Source organism: Lathyrus oleraceus, chromosome 5 (genome assembly GCF_024323335.1).
Source record: "Lathyrus oleraceus cultivar Zhongwan6 chromosome 5, CAAS_Psat_ZW6_1.0, whole genome shotgun sequence".
NCBI classification, from domain to species: Eukaryota; Viridiplantae; Streptophyta; class Magnoliopsida; order Fabales; family Fabaceae; genus Lathyrus; species Lathyrus oleraceus.
The window spans coordinates 389853407-389866414 of NC_066583.1; the positions used below are offsets into that span (position 1 = coordinate 389853407).

A 13008-nucleotide genomic window follows, 5' to 3' on the forward strand; every position below is an offset into this window, starting at 1 on the left:
ATTAGATTATTCATTGTAATATAGAAATTTAATATTAATTTGTGATATAGAATTAAGTTAACTAATGTGCACAAATGTAAGTGAATTAAGTTTACAAAAATTGAAGTGAACAGATTTTATATTCACTCCATCAAACATTTTCTTGTGACTCCGACATCCCACTTGATCGTCTTCGGCCAGAAACAGCTTGAAATCCGTTCCGCCTTTTCTTTCACCTTATTCCATCCCCTCCCGACGAGGATGCGATTCCATCTTGATTTCTGGCCGCGATAGCCACCGCCGCAAAAAGCCCCGCACCACCTTGAATCACGCCGCGATTCAAGGAAAAAACACCAGGAGCAATGACTACTCACAAACTTTCTCAATGTATTCAAGGTGACACAAATTTCATTCTTAAATGTTAATTCACTGAATCATTGTAATGTGTTGTTTTTTTGATAAAGCATTTCTCTAATTTCTGCTTACAGGTCCAATCTCCAACTCATTCTGCATATCAACGATTTCGAAGCTGTTGAGTAAACAACACTGGTCAGAGATCAAATCTCATCTAAGACAATTACTACTTACTTAATTCCAAACCAATTATTTTAATTGAAATTGTAAAACATTTATTTTTGATGTTGTGATCACGTGGAAACAGTAAAAAGCTAGAAAGTTATAGGTCAAAGGTTCATTAGGCCTGTGTTAAAATCAGACCCGTGAGACCTATTTGATTCCTGTAACAATAAAATAAAACTTAATGTTTGACCGGCTGGGCCCACTTATTCTGTTAGGGTTTTTTAATATACTCCTCTTTTTTACCTTCTTCATCTTCCTTTTACAATATACTCCACTTTTTAAATACACATTTAAGCTATTATTTGCCGGTGTAAAAAGAAAACACAAACTAGAAGCTTAAAATCACCAACACCTGCTCATGCTCCCAACTGGTAGCCCACTACTCTCACATCGAATGTTTTGATTTCTTCCTCTTTTAACAAACAAAAGGTTTTCATTTTCTTTCTCTACTCAGATCTTGTTCCAACAAACAAGGAGCTTCCATTTTGTTCATTTTTCCAATTTCTTAACCCTCCTCCTCCTCCTTAGATCCCCTCTCTCTCTCTCTCTCTCTCTCTCTCTCTCTCTCTCTCACACACATTTAAAATCTGTTAGACATGTTTAATGAAAATGGGTAAGAGTGTGATGTTTTATGTTGCAGGAGTATTGGTGTAAATGAGTCAACAAGGTGAAGTGTGGAACAACAGAAAAAGGAAAAAGGAAAAAAGAATGCTGGTGTTTTAATTTCTAACTACTGTGATTTTCTTGACTAATCAGGTTAGTTCATTTTTAAATGAGTTAGTCATTTGTTCAAATTTGTAAAATGTTCATGTTTCTTATACAAATCATTATAGTTTAAATATGATTTAATTGATGTGTATATTTGGACATTGTTTTTCAAATGCATGCCCTAAATTGGTACTAAATCATCAGTTTCTTTTTAATCGTATTTTTTTATTTTATATATATATTAAAAAAATTAATTATTATTATTAATTTTTAAATAATAATTATTATTTTATCTATAATATTCTTAATTATTTATTATATATATATTTTTTAAAAATTATTTAAGAATAATTAAAATAAAACATTTAATACTATCTTAAATTTTATAATTGATCATTAAAAAGAATATTTAAAAAAAAATTATAAAAGAACTTTATTACGTATTTTTAAAACATTTTTTATAGTATTAAGTTAACTAATGTGCACAAATGTAAGTGAATTAGGTTTACAAAAATTGAAGTGAACAGATTTTATATACACTCCATCAAACATTTTCTTGTGACTCCGACATCCGACTTGATCGTCTTCGGCCAGAAACAGCTTGAAATTCGTTCAGCCTTTTCTTTCACCTTATTCCATCCCCTCCCGGCGAGGATGCGATCCCATCTCGATTTCTGGCCGCGATAGCCACCGCCGCAAAAAGCCCCGCACCACCTTGAATCACGCCCCAATTCAAGGAAAAAACACCAGGAGCAATGACTACTCACAAACTTTCTCAATGTATTAAAGGTGACACATATTTCATTCTTAAATGTTAATCCACTGAATCGTTGTTAATGTGTTGTTTTTTTGATAAAGTATTTCTCTAATTTTTGCTTACAGGTCCAATCTCCAACTCATTCTGCATATGAACGATTTCGGAGCTGTTGAGTAAACAACACTGGTCAGAGCTCAAATCTCATCTAAGAGTAACCAAACCTGCAACATTTCTAGATCAATTACTTAATTCCACTACGCCAAATAAGGGAAAAGAGGGCGCTTATTTTGGCCTATAACAGCGCTTTTAAGCGCCCTCTAATCTGGCGCTGGCATAGGTAAAGACAGCGCTTTGTTCTCCTGGAGAAAGCGCTGTCTAAAGTGGCCACATTATAGTGCGCTTTAAGAAAAAAGCGCCCTCTGGAGTGGTCCATAAAGGGACACCTTAGAGGGCGCTTTCTGGAAAAAGCGCCCTCTAAAGTTGTCAGTGTAAAGTGTTTAGAGGGCGCTTTCTGGAAAAAGCGCCCTCTAAAGTTGTCAATGTAAAGTGTTTAGAGGGCGCTTTCAGGAAGAAGCGCCCTCTAAAGTTGTCATTGTAAAGTGTTTAGAGGGCGCTTTCAGGAAAAAGCGCCCTCTAAAGTTGTCAATGTAAAGTGTTTAGAGGGCGCTTTCAGGAAAAAGCGCCCTCTAAAGTTGTCAATGTAAAGTGTTTAGAGGGCGCTTTGTCCAGAAAGCGCCCTCTAAAGTGTTAGTTATTTTAAAAAAATTTGTTTGAAAAACAGTGGATATATATTTAATTGGTAACCTGTTCGCATGCTGCAAAAGTGTAAAATTCATATTGATTTCATCCTTTAATCCAATGTTATACACCATTAATCCATTGATATATACAACATGAATCCATTTATATACAACATTAATCCTCCATATATACAACATTAATATATGATTCTTTGATCAACAATATACAACAACATATTCTCAAAGTACTACAATTAAGAGAATAAAACATAGCAACCAACACCCAGTGACCACTGTATCCAAAAGCTGTCTAGTAGTTCTAACCAATACTAAACAAAAACGCCCATCCACCCATGGTGGCAAACATGTTCTGTATATCCAAAAGCTGTCTAGTAGTTCTATCGCACATCCATACAAAATAAGGCTCAACCAAAACAACAGATGGCAGCATAAGTAGTCCCCTGCAAAAAGAACACGTCCAAATGCAAATAACACAGAACTGTCAAAAGGCGATTGAGCAACAAATAGTAAACAATGGCATAAAGTTAAATGACATAGCTAATATTACCTGAATTCCTGCATGGCTGTTAAGGTAAAAATCAAATTCCCTAGGGTGACAAATGCTGATGTCTACCACGGTTCCTTTGAGAATTTAGAACAACAAAATCAGCAAAAAGTGATAAATTCAAATGATAATATATACCAGCTGCGTTGAGAAATATATTGAAAAACCTGGCATAATATTTCCACTTCTATCGGTCTCTTTGGGGTTGACAGGAAAGAGACGGGTGTGATGTCTCTTTTGGACCACTACAAAAGTAACTTTAGGTAGATACCCATCCTCTATTGAGACACAAGCCTGATGAAAAAAAATTAAAAATTAAACGCATAGAATTTAGTGGTGTATTTTATGAACGACAAAGTAACAAGAAATCAACTTTGAGAAGTCCTAAATTCTGCCTACAATACAGGGCTGCAAAGTTGATGCAACAAAAAACATATAACAATATATGGTAAGTACCTGTATCTCCGACCATATTTTTTCTTTGCCAACCTTCAAGTCCGGACTTCTCCAATTATCACATGTAATCGGAATATGTTGTCGAACAAGGAAACCAATGTAACTTGCCAACATTGAACCCTTATCTTTTGAAGATAGAATTGATATATGTTTAGATGGACATGTTCCATTGTCGTAGAGGGATACTTTCAAATATCCAGCATCATCATCTACGCGAATGAGGCTTGACGACAATAGAGCATCTCCATCTAAACAAATATCCAGCATCATCATTTTACCTGTAAAAAAGAAAACAATTAAAATCAGATGACAAATGTAAAAACAATTAAAATCATAAAAGTCATTTTACCTGTAATAAAGAAAACAATTAAAATCATTTGACCTGTACCTTTTTCACTAAGTTCTCTTTCTTTTCTTGGTTGGAATATGTTCTACATGTCTCTTAACAACACGGACGGTTGGATTGATCCAAATACCCTCATTATGATCATTTCTAATATATGAATCATTTGATATAATATTCTCATCTTGATCATTTCTGGTAAACGATTCAATCTCAACATCAATATCACCTTGATCTCCAGTGTTTTCATCAATTACTTTGTTGGAGAAAAGAACTATAGACCATTTCGTACTTTTCGGATCATTGACATAGAACACTTGTCTAGCTTGAGAGGCTAGAATAAAAGACTCATCTTTGTATCCCACCCTATTAAGATCCACTTGCAAAAATCCTGACTTATCCATTCGAATGCCGTTATTATTTTCAACCCACTTGCAACCAAATATAGGAATCTGAAACTTCTCATAATCAAACACCCAAATGCGCTCGATAACACCAAAATACGACAGATTTGCAAATTTGGGGTTTAAGTCCTTCACACTTGATATGTGCATTGCTTCAGCTACCACGGTGACACCACTATTCTGCATAGTACTTTTATCATCTTGTTCTTTGGTATAAAATGTGTATCCATTAATCGCGTATGCGCTATAAGAAAAAACATGGAAACTTGGACCATATGCTAAGCATCTCAACCTTTCTGTTATTGAAGTGGGATCTGAATAATACTTTGAATAAATATGATCCTTAAACCAAGGTATAAAACATCGATTGTGCTCTCGTACTATCCAATTTTCATTTCTATTGGGATTTAAACCTCGGAGAACATCCTTGTGAATTTCAACATACGGCTCAACCTCATTCTCATTGTGCAAAACATACAAATGCACTTGATCCCGTTCGACCCTTGATACTGCCACGATTTTATTTCCAATTAGATTTTTTCCTTCTTTCTTTTCGACAAGCTGAGACTTGGGGAGTCCGATTGACTGAACATTAGACAAATATTCAGTACAAAACTCAATCGCTTCTTCAACAATGTATCTTTCAACCATACAACCTTCTGGTCGACTTCGGTTCTTCACGTACCCTTTTAATATTTTCATATAACGTTCAACAGGGTACATCCATCTCATATAAGCTGGTCCACACAATTGTGTCTCTTTTACAAGATGAACAACTAGATGTACCATTATGTCAAAAAATGATGGAGGAAAAAACATTTCAAGCTCACACAAAGTAATAACGATTTCTTTTTGCAACATTGGTAAGATCGCAGGATTGATCACCTTACTGCAAATTGACTTGAAGAAAGAACACAACTTAGTTATAGAGCTTCTTACTTTTTCTGGAAGAATAGAACGTATACCTATTGGGAGAAAATGTTCCATTATAACATGGCAATCATGGGTCTTTAAACTCTTTAACTTGAGGTCTTTCATAGACACAAGTCTTCTAATATCTGAAGAGTACCCTTCTGGAACTTTAACTTCACTTAGAAACTTACACAATGTTTTTTTCTCCTTTCTAGATAGAGTATAAGCAGCAGGCGGTAGATATGTTCGTTTTCCTTTCTTCAAGGGTCCTAATTCAGTTCTTATTCCCATCGCTATCAAGTCCTTTCTTGCCTTAAGGCCATCCTTAGACTTTCCTTGTATATTGAGTAACGTGCCAATAACACTTTCAAATACATTTTTTTCAATATGCATAACATCAAGAAAATGTCTCACATACAAGGACTTCCAATACGGCAATTCAAAAAAAACTGACCTCTTCTTCCACCCACTTTTGACAAGTGTGTGGGCAAAAGGCTTGCCAAACTGAGTATCCAAATCTTTCACCTTTTCAAAAATTTGATCACCCTTCAATATAGGTGGAGCTCTGCCTTGTTCTGTCTCTCCATTGAACGCCTTTCTCCATCCACGGTAGTGATGATTTGAATTTAAGAATCTCCGATGACCGAGAAAGACATTCTTCTGACCAAACTCCAAGCGCTTCCAATCTGTTTTATCTTCACAAACAGGACACGCACATTGACCTTTTATGCTATACCCTGATAGATTTCCGTATGCTGGAAAATCATTAATTGTGCCAAACAACATCGCCCTCAAGTTGAAACTTTCTTTCCTATATCCATCATAAACCTCCACACCGGTCTCCCACAAAATCTTTAAATCTTCGATTAAGGGCTTCAAGTACACGTCTATGTCATTCCCTGGTTGTTTAGGTCCAGAAATCAACATAGATAACATCATGTACTTACGCTTCATACATAGCCATGGAGGTAGGTTATAAATCATAATAATCACAGGCCATGTACTGTGTGAGATACTCTGGATACCGTGTGGGTTCATTCCATCAGTAGATAATGCCAAGCGAAGGTTTCTTGATTCTTCTCCAAATTCAGGATAATCATTATCAATTTTCAACCACTGTGGTGAATCTGCCGGATGTCGATACTTTCCATCTATAATTCTTTCATCTGCATGCCAGGTCAAGTGTCTTGAATCGGTTTCACTACGAAACATGCGTCTAAATCTCGGAATAACAGGAAAATACCACAAGACCTTTGCTGGAGACAACTTGTTCTTATATCGCGAGACACCGCATTTAGGACACTCATTTAACGATGCATACTCATTTCGAAACAAAACGCAATCGTTTGGACATGCATGTATCTTATCATAGCTCATGCCAATAGAGCACAACATCTTTTTGGTCTCATATGTTCGATTGGGAAGAACATTATCCTCAGGAAGCATATCTTTCAAAAGAGCTAATAACTCTGTGAAACTTTTATCCGACCACCCATTGCCCGCCTTTAAGTTGTACAACTTTAATACCGCAGACAATCTTGTGAATTTAGTGCAACCATCATACAAAGGTTTCTCTGCATCACTTACCAACCTCTCAAACATTTCGGGACAATCCTTAAGATCTCCTTCAAGTGCTTCTGCAATCTCTTCAACTCGATCACAATCGTATGTATCTGCGCCACTATAGTTTGAGGCATAGGTCGTACTATCCCCCGGTTCAACATTCTCGTTACTTTTCTCACCATGCAAATTCCAACATGTATAACTTCGATCAATTCCATGCCTCATTAGATGCGATGTCAACTGAACTGCGTCAACCCGTTTCCCATAACAACAACCCAAGCAAGGACATATCATTCTACTGGGGTCTTCGGCGTGCGCAACGGCAAACTTAACGAATTCTGATACCCCATTCTCGTACTCTCTCGACAACCGATTGGAAGACATCCATGTATTATCCATTACTAATTAGAATAAATAAAAAACAATTTCAGAAGAGTTCAAACACATTTGGACCTAGGTTTCTAATGATACTGGTGTTGACACAAAATCAGATGTTCATAGGTCGTATAACTCATTGCATCCGCAATCATGGTCACTAAAAACCAACCGTCAATTTCCTAGTGCATCCGCTATCATGGTCGAAACAAACGTAGAAGGAGGAAACGCGCAGTAATAAGGTAAAACAGAAATTGGGCAAAGCTAAAACAAAGCAATAACATAAAACAGTAATTGGGAAAAGCGTGTACCTTTGATTGGTAGAAGGAGGAAACGCGCATGTAGATCTAACAGAGGTGGAAGGAAAACGCCTCAGAACCCTAACGTGAAAAAGAACGCTAATAACAGATAGTGAAATAACAAAACGCGCAGTATGTTATAATTTTAATGTTTACTAAAGGAGACATTAGAGGGCGCTTGTGGAAAAAAAGCGCCCTCTAAAGGGGGCCTAAGAGGGCGCTTATGAAAGCGCTCTCTAAGGCTTTCCAGAAGCGCTTTATAAACTGGAAATGTACATGGACTTAGAGAGCGCTTTTTCAAAAGCGCCCTCTAAGGGTAACCTTAGAGGGCGCTTTCACAAAAGCGCCCTCTATTGTTGTCCCTCCATTTTTTTTTGGCTTCACTTTAGAGGGCGCTTTGTTACAAAAGCGCCCTCTAAAGGGGGCCTAAGAGGGCGCTTCTAAAAGCGCTCTCTAAGGCTTTCCAAAAGCGCTTTATAAACTGGAAATGCACATGGACTTATAGAGCGCTTTTTTAAAAGCGCCCTCTAAGGGTAACCTTAGAGGGCGCTTTCTAAAAAGCGCCCTGTATTGTTGTCCCTCTATCTCCTCCTTATTTTTTCGCTTCACCTTAGAGGGCGCTTTATTACAAAAGCGCCCTCTAAAGTGCGCTGTCTATTCCAGTTGTTCGCTCCTTATTTTTTCTCTTCACTTTAGAGTGCGCTTTTGTAATAAAGCGCCCTCTAAGGGGCGCTGTCTATTCCAGTTTTTGGCGTAGTGTTCCGGTATTGATTCAGACCTTGTTTTTAGGTTCTTTAATTGGTCTCAGAAAGAGTTCAGATTTTCATATGATCTTGAACCAACTGCCAAACTTTTACATTCTCTAGCGAATTCGAAAAGGTACTCTAAAGTTAGGTCTTTTCTGGATAGCTTTGTTAAAAACAGGAAACATATAGTTTCTTCTGTTTTTCACTCCCTTTTGTTAGGCGGAGGTCGATCCAGTGCTACTGTTCTGATAATCGATATGTTGGTGTTAGCGTATGTTAGAAATTTAGAGATGCATTCTGCTTATGAAGGGTTTAAGCGAGCTCAAGATTATGGATTTAAATTATCGCTGACTTCGTGTAATCCGTTGTTGAGTGCTTTGGTGAAGGAGAATAGAATTGGTGATGTGGAGTATGTGTATAAGGAGATGATAAAGAGAAGAATTCGACCAAACTTGAACACATTTAATGTTTTCGTTAATGGTCTTTGTAGAGGTGGTAAATTGAACAAGGCGGAGGATGTTTTTGAAGATATGATGGCGTGGGGAGTTTTTCCGAATGTGGTTACTTATACTACTCTCGTTGATGGTTATTGCAAGAGGGGCGGTGCTGGAAAAATGTACAAAGCTGAAGCTATTATGAAGGAAATGGTTGCTGTGTCCGAATAAAGTTACTTTTAATACTCTTATTTATGGGTTTTGTAAGGATGAGAATGTATTGGCTGTAGAGAAGGCTTTTGAAGAGATGCAAAAGCAGGGATTGAAACCTAATACAGTTACTTATAACTCGTTGATAAACGGTTTATGTAATAACGGTAAGCTAGAAGAGGCGGTTGATTTGTGGGATAAGATGGTTGGTTCGGGTTTGAAGCCAAATATTGTAACTTATAATGCTCTTATAAATGGGTTTTGTAAGAAGAAGATGATGAAGGAAGCAAAAAAGGTTTTTGATGATATAACCGAGCAAGAGTTGGTTCCCAATGCTATAACATTCAATACTATGATTGATGCATACTGTAAGGAAGGGATGATGGAGGAAGGGTTTGCAATGCGTAGTTCAATGCTAGACGAAGAGATTTTGCCGAAATGTTTCAACTTATAACTGCTTAATTGGAGGCCTATGCAGAAAACGGGATTTACGGGCTGCAAAGGATCTTCTAATTGAAATGGAGAACAATGGTTTAAAAGGCAACGTTGTGACATACAACATCTTGATAGATGGATCGTGCAAAATCGACAAACCAAGAAATGCAGAAAAGTTACTTAATGAAATGTTCAACCTTGGTTTGAAACCTAATCATGTGACATATAATACTTTGATGGATGGTTATTGTATGGAGGGGAATCTTAAGGCAGCGTTGAACGTGAGGGCGAGAATGGAGAAAGAACGAAAGCAGCCGAATGTTGTTACTTATAATGTTTTGATTAAAGGGTATTGTAAAATTAACAAGCTAGAGGCTGCAAATAATCTTCTTAATGAGATGTTGGAAAAGGGTTTGAATCCAAACCTTAATACATATGATATAGTAAGATTGGAAATGTTGGAGAAAGGCTTTATTCCTGATATAGAAGGACACTTGTATAATATCTCTAGCATGTCTTAGGAAGAACTTGAGATGAAAGATTAGATTTTCGTTATTAGTGTATTATTTATCTACTGTTTAGACTAGAGCTTCATCAAAGATTCAAAATATAAATATCAACTTGTAAATATCTTGTTTGTTTTTTTTGCTGAGAAAAGTAGGAATATTGCATACACTCTATCTTTATTCATGTGTTATAGACATTTTCACCATCTCTTACTCGATCTTTAAACATGAAAAGACAAAAAGCTCCATACACTTCATGCATGTTTGGATTGATATTTCCAAACTTAAAATTGATTAAACTTTTAATGAATAAGTCATTTGGTCCATGAATAAGTAACCACCGTTTAATTAAGTCTCTAAATTCATGTGTTGTTGCAAACCAACATTTTTTCTCAATATCATGAGCATTTTTTAAGTAATCTTTGAGGTACCAACATTTTGTTATATTTTTCTTCATTCATTGCAAAGGTAACATATAATAAATGTTAAATGGATGCCTCCTACTAATTTTTTCAAGAAATCCAACTCCACTAGTCCAGTTTGTGAATGTTAAGTAGTTTAGATACTATCGTTTTGTCTGTCTTGTATTTTTTTTTATCTTTAAATACCTGTAGCTCTCACGTATAGGAAATGTTATAAAAGAAGTCCCAGACAAATGTAATGGTTAAAAAACCTTCTATTTTATTATTTCCTGGTAAAAAACAATATAGTTGTATTTGCATATATACGAACAATAAATTTATATTTAAGCTGAATTAAAATTTGTAGCTCTCACAAAAATAAGCCATGAATCACCCGCCGCCAGTAGATGCTTTTCTCCACAGCAGTACTCATGAATATACTAAACTATACTAGTAACTAAAAGAAAGATCTGATTAAAAATCTTCTGCACAACCTGCAAGATAAAAAAAAATTAACTTTGTGGAGAACATACACAAGAAGTATAAAGCAGTTGAACTATCCAATGGAAGTAAGAGCACAAGACTTAAGAATTACTTTAGCTGAACCAAGGTGAAGATTGTCGAAGACCGTCTCAAGGATTGAAGATACTTGAACCACTGATATTGACAGCAATTAGTAGTGCCATGCCGGTAATCACAGCAAGCCAAAATAAGGTTGACTCTGCATTTCAAAGTTTTTATTTTCGTCGTGAATACGAGAAGCTTTATGAATCTTACCAACATTCACATAATACATATCCATGTTAGACAAGGTTATATTAGAGATTATAAAAGTATGGTACCTCCAGAACCTTCAGATTTATCAGAACTAGAAGGAGTTGATTCTGCATTGGCAACAAGAGATTTTGATACTTTAGATGTTGTATTTGAGCCATTTTCCGAACCTTTGGTAAACCCAACTTCAGATGTTACTATCCCTTGAAATTCTTCGCTAACAATGATTGCATCCAAGACATCCATAAATGATTCTTTATCTATTTGGTACATAGAATCTCTTACACCCTTTTGATCAGTGACATTTGCTTCTTCTGTATCAGACAACTCGTCATCTGAAGCATCTATATCAATCAAATCCTCCCCGGTCTTGTCATCTTCCTCGTCTTCCACATAGGCTTTATATGTTAGCCTAAGCAATATCTCCCCAGATGAGCCCTTTCCTCTAAAACCCCAACCCCTTCTAAGACCACAATTCTGTCTGTTGGTACTGTGTCTTGAAGAGATCCCAAATCAACATGAAAACATTTTCAAATAAGAAAACATGCACATGCGGGAAAATATAAAATTAACTATAAAATCCCTTATTCACTTTTTACTCAAGTGCCAATGTTGAAACTCAATACGACAAAGCCTACCGTTGAAGGAGGACAATTGACAAATGACAAAAAAGATGCTAAGCAGCAAGTTCAAAAAAGAAAAAAACTAATCGTATTATCTATGAACAGTAGATTGTGAATGAAGTACATAACTATTAAGTAGAGAAAATGAGGAATAAAACATCACCCAAATACTTTAGGCATTGCACATAATACATACATCTCCTGTACCTATACTCAAATCTGCAAATCCCAATGCGTCCTTTACTTGGATATTTAACTTCTGCTTTTTAGGGTTGGAAACAAGCATATGGAAATCCTGTAGTGCTAGCGCATATTAATACAAAGAAAAATATAGAAATAGAAAAAACAAAGATGAATCAAGAAATCCAAAAACAAGACCTGATTCTAAATTGGCATTCCAAGGGGGCCAATGACAGTAGTTTGACTATTCTTTTTGCTGCTGTTAGTACCTTAGGATTGACATTAATTTTGTAAAACAAGTAATGTAATAACCTCTGTTGTTTTAATATGTTGGGTTGAAGAAGTTCAACATCTGGACCAACATGTCATTTTGGATGTCATAACATCGTGACTATGACATCACGCCTGTGTATAAAACTGAATTAGTTAATTCAGTTATGTTTTAACCGATTCAATATTCTGGGATTAGTTAGAATCCTATGTGGCGTTATTTGTGGATATCTTGAAGACTCAATCAGAATATTTGGTGAATATACAGTTTCCAAATATGGAGATATTTTAGGAAGTAAAAGATTGAAGACCTTGATTGTAGCAGAAGTTTTCTGCTGGCTTTGTAACAGCAAAAAAGAAGTTTGTTGTGATTTTTGAAGGCCCAAATCCAGTTGGGTGTTTAGGTTATAAATAGCAGATTATAACCTAGTTTTTGTAAGCCTCAAATAATGTTAAATTAGGGGTGTGTGTGAGGTAAACCTCCCAACCTGTGGGAAGGTTACCATGTGTTTCTCAGTGCTCGAAGGCATGAGATTATTTGTAACTCAAAGCCTGTAGGCAAGAGTTTGTTATGGTCTTGATAGAAGCTGTGAAGCAAGTTCAAGTTGTTTAGCATTACATTGTATTTGTAGTGATAGGAATGGAAACTAGAGGTTTCTATCTAGGAGTTCCTAGGTATAGATTGCATTGGGTAGGGATTAAGTGAAGAGTTGTAAACGGGGGAGTTTAACTCTGAATTAATACTGGTG

General features: G+C 36.1%; 1 protein-coding gene and 1 pseudogene across 1 annotated transcript; one reads left to right on the forward strand and one right to left on the reverse strand.

Moving 5' to 3' along the window:
- Positions 1–341: 341 nt before the first annotated feature.
- Positions 342–10043, forward strand: LOC127085012 (pentatricopeptide repeat-containing protein At1g09820-like; annotated as a pseudogene).
- An 809-nt stretch (positions 10044–10852) lies between these two features.
- Positions 10853–12272, reverse strand: LOC127080921 (uncharacterized). The gene is made up of 4 exons (XM_051021209.1): positions 12259–12272; positions 11255–11682; positions 11008–11069; positions 10853–10906 (listed from the first exon to the last, which is right to left on the reverse strand). Exons 1-4 carry the CDS (start codon positions 12270–12272, stop codon positions 10853–10855), a joined length of 558 nt encoding a protein of 185 aa, XP_050877166.1.
- Positions 12273–13008: the final 736 nt, after the last annotated feature.

What these genes read in the sequence shown, in the direction of transcription:
- LOC127080921 (XM_051021209.1), bottom strand. An exon ending in TAAATCTGAAGGTTCTGGAG is followed by an intron (nt 11,070 to 11,254) that starts GTACCATACTTT and finishes TGTCAATATCAG; the next exon opens with TGGTTCAAGTATCTTCAATC. An exon ending in TTCACCTTGGTTCAGCTAAA is followed by an intron (nt 10,907 to 11,007) that starts GTAATTCTTAAG and finishes TTTATCTTGCAG; the next exon opens with GTTGTGCAGAAGATTTTTAA.